This window comes from Oryctolagus cuniculus, chromosome 7, assembly GCF_964237555.1.
Source record: "Oryctolagus cuniculus chromosome 7, mOryCun1.1, whole genome shotgun sequence".
NCBI lineage: Eukaryota > Metazoa > Chordata > Mammalia > Lagomorpha > Leporidae > Oryctolagus > Oryctolagus cuniculus.
Window position 1 is genome coordinate 126,438,612 of NC_091438.1, and position 8,320 is coordinate 126,446,931.

Here is an 8,320-nt window from a genome sequence, read left to right on the forward strand (position 1 = left end):
CCTCCCAGGGTGCATATCAACAGGAAGCTGGAATTGAGAATGGAGCTGAAACTCAAACATAGGCACTTTCAATATCGCAGACAGATGTCCTAAGCAGCATCCTTACCACTGTACCAAACACCTGCCCCAAGTTTTCTTTAAAGTACTTGTTATTTACTTTAAATGTAGAGTACAGATGTGTGTGTGTGTGTGTGTGTATCCCCCCCCCCCCATTAGAATGTTAGCTCTACAAGAGCAGATTTTTGTTTGCTTTGTTCACTATAATGTGCTCAACACTTGAAACAATGCTTGGCACACAGTAGGATCTTGGTTTTGTTTACATATTGAGATAACAAAGTGCTTCCTGGATTCAGAGAGAGGAATCATCAATCGTGCTCATCAGAATAAACTGGGCTGGGCCTGATGAAGGAATAAGAGGCCTTCATTCGAAGAGAAAGGAAGAGAACTGAGGCAGGCGTTTGGTGTAGCAGTTGAGTGGCCGCTTGCGATGCCTGCAGCCCATGGTGCAGTGCCTGGTTCAATCCAGCTTCCTGCTAATGCACATCCTGGGAGGCAGCACCAGACAGCTTAAATACTTGGGATCCTGCCACACACATGGGAGACCCAGGAGCTGGGCTCCTGGCTTCGGCCTGGTCCAGCCTCAGCTGTTGCAGATATCTGGGGAGTGAACCAGAGGATGGAAGATCTCTCTGTCCTTTTACCTTTCAAAAAAATGAAAATAGATACTTTAAATTAAAAAAAAAAAAAAACTCTATAATTAGAAGTTTAGACTATAACTTGTAAACAGTTACTAAAATTTCTAGGGAAAATGAACTAATCAGACAAGTCTGAGTTTTAGAGAATTAAGTAGGCTAGAAAGAACAAATCAGAGGGACAAGCATTTGGCAGAAGTAACATGCCACTTGGGACACTCAGATCCCTTATGGGAGTTCTTGGGTTCAAATCTCAGCTCCACTCCTGACTTTACCCTCCTGCTAATGAGCACCCTGACAGGCAGTAAGTGATGGCTTAAGTACTTGGGTCCCTAACACATACACAGGAAACCTGGATCAGGTTCTGGGCTCCAGCTTTGGCTGGCCCAGCTCTGGACCCTGGCTGATGCAGGCATTGGGAAGTGAACCACTGGATGGAAGATATCTCTTTTTCTTTCTCTTTTAAATAAAATTAAAATAAATTTTTAAATAGAATTAGAGACAACAGCTGGCAGCCACCATCTGAGAGGGAGGGAAAACAGCAGCTTAAATGTCATAGGATTCCCTACCCGTAGGCCAGTTGTCCTAAGGGCAGTTGTGATGAGTAGTCATCCCTTCCACCTGAGACAGCTCAGAATGGACAGCCCTGGGAACAGACTCAGGGAGACAGACACCCTGTTAGGAAAAGGGTCTGGGAGAAGGACACAGCACCACTGAGGGTCAGCCACAAGAGGTGCAACCCCCAGTCCTGAGACTTGTTAACACCTCAAGTATTCACAAGTAGGCTCAGGCTGTTGAGGATATTTTTAAAGTCAAACCATGTTTGGACTGAAACTGAGTGCTCCGTGCCTCACAAAGGAGAATAACAAAAGGACAGAGAAATCTGAGACCAGCAGCGACTACTATCACACCAGCACTGACCTATAAAACTCATCAAGGACGGTGCTGCGGCTCACTAGGCTAATCCTCAGCCTGCGGCACCGGCACTCCAGGTTCTAGTCCCGGTTCTATCCCGGCTGCTCCTCTTCCAGTCCAGCTCTCTGCTGTTGCCCGGGAAGGCAGTGGAGAATGGCCCAAGTCCTTGGGCCCTGCACCCGCATGGGAGAACAGCAGGAAGCACCTGGCTCCTGGCTTTGGATAGGCGCAATGTGCTGGCCGTAGCAGCCATTTGGGGGGTAAACCAATGGAAAAGGAAGACCTTTCTCTCTGTCTCTCTCTGTCTCTCTTACTAACTCTGCCTGTCAAAAAAAAAAAAAAAAAAAAAAAAAGATTTGTTTATTTGAAAGTTACAGAGTGGGAGAAACAGAGAGAGATTATCTTCCATCTGCTGGCTCACTACCCAAATGGCTACAACAGCCAGGGCTGGGCCAGGCAGAGGCCAGGAACCTGGAAATCCATCCAGGTCTCCTACATGGGTTCAAGGATTTGGGCCACCTTCTGCTACTTTCCCAGGTACATTAGCAGGGAGCTGGATCAGAAGTGGAGTGGCCAGGACTAGGTCCAGCACTCATATGGAATGCTGGCACTGCAGGTGACAGCTTAATCCACTGCGCCACAATGCTGGCCTCCAATTATAGATTTTTAAAATAAGTGTCTTCCTCCCGAGGCTGGAAACCCTATGAGGGCTTGTGCACCAATAACCCAGGTACTTAAGTGCCTGGCATATAGTATACAATAAATATTTGTCAAATGAATCCATCTTTGAAAGGTCAATTCACACATCCTATGACAGTGAGCTCTCTACTCTCCATTTCTAAAGCACAATTCAGCATCTGATTCTGGAGTCTTTTCTCATCCAACTTCATATAAGAGGACAGGAGCACCGGATCAAGAGACTGAAGTTCTTTTTTTTTCCAAGCTGGTACTTACTTTGAGTCCCTAGGCAAGCACCATTTCCTAGGAAAGACTCACTTTATCTTTGGTACCCAGTTACTTGTCCTATTCACTTTTTGGTGGCTGTGAGGGCATTTTAACTTGACAGGGTATAGTAAGTGCTCATGTAGAGATGGCTGTCTTCTACAGGAAGCAGCAGAGAGCAGTTCAAAGCCCAGGTTCTGGGGTCAGACCACCTAGCTGGGGTTTGAATACTAGCTGCATCAGTTATTATAAGAAAGACTCAAAGCAAGTAAGTGTCTTAACTTCTCTGTACCTCAGTTACCTCAAACGTAAACAAGCAGCAATAATATTACCCACTTTGGGGCCGGTGCTGTGGTGCAGCGGGTTAATGCCCTGGCCTGAAGCGCCGGCATCCCATATGGGCGCCAGTTTGAGACCCGGCTGCTCCACTTCCGATCCAGCTCTCTGCTGTGGCCTGGGAAAGCAGTAGAAGATGGCCCAAGTTCATGGGCCCCAGCACCCACGTAGGAGACCCAGAGGAGGCTCCTGGCTTCTGGCTTTGGATCAGTGCAGTTCTGGTCATTGCAGCCAATTGGGGAGTGAACCATCGTATGGAAGACCTCCCTCTCTCTCTCTCTCTGCCTCTCCTCTCTCTGTATAACTCTTTCCAATAAATAAATAAATCTTTAAAAAAAAGATTTAAAAAAAATATTACCCACTTCATAGGGACAGAACAAAAGGAGGTAACACACATTACAGTACTTAGAAAAATGCCTATCCTGGGGATCGGTGCTGTGGCGTAGTAAGTAAAGCCACCACCTGCAGTGCTGGCATCCCATATGGGCACTGGCTCAAGTCTTGGCTGTTCCACTTCCAATCCAGCTCTCTGCTATGGCCTGGGAAAGCAGCAGAAGATGGCCCAAGTGCTTGGGCCCCTGCACCCACATGAGAGACCTGGAAGAAGCTCCTGGCTCCTGGCTCCTGGCTTCAGATCGGTCCAAATTGGGCTGTTGTGGCCATTCTGTAACTCTGCATTTTGAATAAATTAATGAAAAAAAAAAAAGAAGAAAAATGCTTATCCTGGAGTTGGGCATTTAAAAAAAAAGGATTTTTATTTATTTGAAAGACAAAGTTACAGAGAGAAAGGGAGAGACAGAGAAAGGGAGAAAGATCTTCCATCCGCTGCTTCGCTCCCCAAATGGCCACAGTGACTAGGGCTGGGCCAGGCAGAAGCCAGGAGCCCAGAGCTTCTTCCGGGTTTCCCATGGGTGTAGGGGCCCAAGCACTTGGGCCATCCTCCCCAATGCTCTTCTAGGAGCATTAGCAAAGAGCTGGATTGGAAGTGGAAAGGCAAGGACTTAAACTGGTGTCCATATGGGACACTGATGTCACAGGCAGTGGCTTAACCTGCTACGCTACAACACTGGGCCTGGGGGTGGGTGTATGACACAGAGGTTAAGATGCTGCTTGGGGCCGGCACCATGGAATAGCAGGTAACGCCACTGCCTGCAGTGCCGGCATCCCATATGGGCACCAGTTCAAGTCCCTGATGCTCCACTTCCAACCCAGCTCTCTGCTATAGCCTGGGAAAGCAGTAGAAGATGGCCCAAGTGCTTGGGCCCCTGCATCCGCCTGTGAGACCTAGAAGAAGCTCCTGGCTCCTGGCCTCAGCTCAGCTCAGCTCCAGCCATTGTTGCCATCTGGGGAGTAAGCCAGTGAATGGAAGATTCCTTTCTCTCTGTAACTCTCTGCCTTTCAAATAAATAAATCTTGGAAAAAAAAAAAAAAAAAGATGGTGCTTATGGGTAAAGCTAGCACCTGCAGCACCAGCATCCCATATGGATGCCAGTTCAAGTCCCAGCTGCTTCACTTCCGATCCAGTGCACTGCTGATGCTCCTGGGAAAGCAGTGGAAGACAGCCCAACTGCACAGGCCCCTGCACCACATGGGAGACTAGGACAAAGCTCCTGGCTTTGGACCTGCCCAGCCCCAGCCACTGCAACCATTTGGGGAGTGAACCAGCAGATGGAAGATATTTCTCTCTCTCCAACTCTGTCTTTCAAATATATAAATATATAAATGTTGAAAAAAAATATGCTTCTTGGTATGGAGTGTCTGATTTGAGGCCCAGCTCCTCTATTTCCAATCCAGTTTCTTGCTGATGGGTGCTCTGGGAAGCAGCAGGATGTATCAAATAACTGGGTCACCCATATGGGAGATGCACATTGAGATGCAGGCTCGCTTTGGCCTGACACAGCCCTGGCTATTGCTCTCTGTCTCTTTGCCTTTTAAAAAGCAAAAGAAAGAAAAGAAATTATAATTTTTTAAAAAAGAAAGGAAAGATGTGTAGCCTGTATAAGCACACTATAATATTAACAATATTATGGTTCTTATCATAGAGGGCAGGCGCTGGGTCTCCTCATGTCTGCTTGCAGCTGGTACTCCAGACAGACCCAGGAGCTGGTGCTGTGGCATAGTGGGTAAAGCCGCCGCCTGCTGTGCCAGCATTCCATATGGGAGCCAGTTCAAATCCTGGCTGCTCCACTTCTGATCTAGCTCTCTGCTATGGCCTGGGAAAGCAGTAGAAGATGGCCCAAGTCCTTGGGCCCCTGCACCCATGTAGGAGATCGGGAAGAAGTTCCTGGCTCCTGGCTTCAGATCAGCACAGCTCCAGCCATCGTGACCATCTGGGGAGTGAACCAGCAGATGGAAGACCCCCGACCTCCCCCGCCCCCCCGCTTCTGTAACTTTGCCTTTCAAATAAATAAATAATTAAAAAAAAAAAAAAAAAAAAAAACCAGACCCAGTGACGGCTCTAGATCCTACCTTGCAGGAGAGAAGCGGCTGACATCTCCTCTGGCAAAAGTGAAGCATCGAAGGTTTGGACTACAGGCCCAGGAGGCTGGGGATGGTGTTGTAGCTTGGCCACTCTCAGGCTCCAGTTCCCAGTGGGTGACGGCGTCGTTCACAAAGTCCCTGGCACTCAGCTGCTCCAGGTTAGCACTCACGTGATCCCAAGCAGCAAAGTTATTGACCAGTGCACCATACTTCTGCTCTGAGAGGAGACTGACACGGATAGATGGCCAAAGATCCCCAAACTGCACACTGTAAGTCATGTCAAAATTCTGCAGAGCCAGTTGACTGGCAGGGAACCGGGGCTCTGTGGAAGCCTAAAACAGAAAGTACAGGCTTACTGTCCTGCTCCATCTCACCTCTATTCCCTACTGCCAGACCCTACCAACTCCTTAGAGATCAGGGAGTAAATCTGGGTCCAGCCAATACCCACCGCTGCCATTACATCGGCCATTAATCCTACCATTGCCTACTTGCTAGAGGAGAAATGTGGGAGCAAAAAGTGGTGGGGAGCTGGCCTTACATCCCAGAATCGTGAGAAAAAGGAAGCTATAATTTACAATAAATACAAAGAGCAGGGGTGGGAGTTGTGGCACAGGTTAAGCAGCCACTTGGGATGCCATGTTCCGTATCAGATTGCCTGGGATGGAGTCCCACCTCTACTTTCCAACCAGCTTCTTGCTAATGTAGACCCTGGGAGGTAGCAAATAATGGCCAAAGAACTTTAGTTCCTGCCACCCACATGGGAGATTTGTGTAGAATTCCTGGCTCCTGATTTCACCCTGGTTGATGGCATTTGGGAAGTGAACCAATGAACAGAAGAGCTCTCTCTCTCTGCTTTCTTTTTTTTAGTAATTTATTTGAAAGTCAGAGTTACACAGAGAGAGGAGAGAGAGAGAGGGAGAGGGAAAGGGAGAGGGAGAAGGACAGGGACAGGGACAGGGAGAGGGGGAGGGGGAGGGAGAGAGAGGTTTTCTATCTGATGGTTCACTCCCCAATTGGTCGCAATGGCCGGAGCTGTGCCAATCCGAAGCCAGGAGCTTCTTCCGGGTCTCCCACATGGGTGCAGGGGTCCAAGGATTTGAGCCATCTTCTACTGCTTTCCCAGGCCACAGCAGAGAGCTGGATCAGAAGTGGAACAGCTGGTTCTCAAACGAGGCCCATCAGGGATGCTGGCGCTTCAGGCCAGGGTGTTAACCTGCTGTGCCACAGCACTGGTCTCTCCTTTTCTTTTTTAGAAGATTTATTTAATTTATTTGAAAGGCAGGGTTAGAAAGAGAAAGAAAGAGATTCCATCTGCTGGTTCGCTTCCCAGATGGCCACAACTAGGGTGGGCTGAAACCAGGAGCCAATACCTTCTTCCGGGTCTTCCATATAGGTGTGCAAGCCTAAAGACTTGGGGTATCCTCTGCTGCTTTCCCAGGAGCATTAGCAGCAGCTAGATTGGAAGTGGAACAACCAGGACTTGAACTGGTGCCCAAATGGGCTTCTGGCACTGCAGGCTGTGGCTTAACCTGCTGTGCCACAGCACCAGCCCAACACTGCCTTTCAAATAAATATTTTTTCAAAATTATTTTATTTATTTATTTACTTGAAAGTCAGAGTTACACAGAGAGAAGACAGGCAGAAAGAGAGAGGTCTCCTATCCAATGGTTCACTTCCCAATTGGCTGCAATGGCTAGAGTTGTGCCAATCCGAAGTCAGGAGCCAGGAGCTCCCTCAGGGTCTCCCACATGGGTGCAGGGGCCCAAGGACTTGGGCCATCCTCCACTGCCTTCCCAGGCCATAGCAGAGAGCTGGATTGGAAGAGGAGCAGCCAGGCCTTGAACTGGTGCCCACATAGGATGCTGGCACTTCAGGCCAGGGTGTTAACCCGCTGTGCCTCAGCACCGGCCCTTCAAGTAAATATTTTTTTTTGACAGGCAGAGTGGACAGTGAGAGAGAGACAAACAGAGAAAGGTCTTCCTTTAACGTTGGTTCACCCCCCAATGGCCGCTCCACCGGCGCACTGCGGCCAGTGCACCACGCCAATCCGAAGCCAGGAGCCAGGTGCTTCTCCTGGTCTCCCATGTGGGTGTAGGGCCCAAAGACTTGGGCCGTCCTCTACTGCACTCCTGGGCCACAACAGAGAGCAGGACTGGAAAAGGAGCAACTGAGACAGAATCCGGCACCCCGACCGGGACTAGAACCCGATGTGCCGGCGCTGCAGGTGAAGGATTAGGCTACTGAGCTGCGGCGCCGGCCTCAAATAAATATTTTTTAAAAATAGGGGCCAGCGCCATGGCGTAGCAGGGTAAGCCACTGTCTGCATTACTGACATTCCATATAGGCGCCAGTTTAAGTCCCAGCTGCTCCATTTCTGATCCAGCTCCCTGATGATGGCCTGCGAAAGCAGTAGATGGCCCAAGTGCTTGGGCCCCTGTACCCACATGGGAGATCCACAAGAAGCTCCTGGCTCCTAGCTTTGGATCGGCCCAGCTCCTGCCATTGCAGTCATTTGGAGAGTGAACCAGTGGACAGAAGACCTCTCTCTCTCTCCCTCTGTGACTCTGCCTCTCAAATAAATATTAAAAAAAAAAAAAAAAAAGAGGCCAGTGCCGTGGCTCAATAGGCTAATCTTCCGCCTTGCAGTGCCGGCACACCGGGTTCTAGTCCCAGTCGAGGCGCCGGATTCTGTCCCGTGGCCCCTCTTCCAGGCCAGCTCTCTGCTGTGACCAGGGAGTACAGTGGAGGATGGCCCAAGTGCTTGGGCCCTGCACCCCATGGGAGACCAGGAGAAGCACCTGGCTCCTGCCTTCGGATCAGTGTGGTGCGCCGGCCGCAGTGCGCCCGCCGCGGTGGCCACTGGAGGGTGAACCAACGGCAAAGGAAGACCTTTCTCTCTCTCTCTCTCTCTCACTGTCCACTCTGCCTGTCAAAAAAAAAAAAAAAAAAAAAAA

At 49.5% G+C, this 8,320-nt stretch overlaps 1 protein-coding gene across 4 annotated transcripts in view; it reads right to left on the bottom strand.

Annotated features, from left to right (window-relative positions):
- Positions 1 to 8,320, bottom strand: part of NSUN4 (NOP2/Sun RNA methyltransferase 4) — a 28,046-nt gene that overhangs the window by 13,897 nt on the left and 5,829 nt on the right. For 2 of the 4 annotated variants that reach the window (XM_051856522.2, XM_051856523.2), the window contains exons 2-3: positions 5,355 to 5,698; positions 3,483 to 3,557 (exon numbers count right to left, since the gene is read on the bottom strand). In XM_051856522.2, coding sequence (XP_051712482.2) covers positions 3,483 to 3,557; positions 5,355 to 5,698 — 419 coding nt within the window. The remainder of the gene's footprint in view (positions 1 to 3,482; positions 3,558 to 5,354; positions 5,699 to 8,320) is intronic. The other 2 variants (XM_002715124.5, XM_070078563.1) reach the window with 1 other exon arrangement.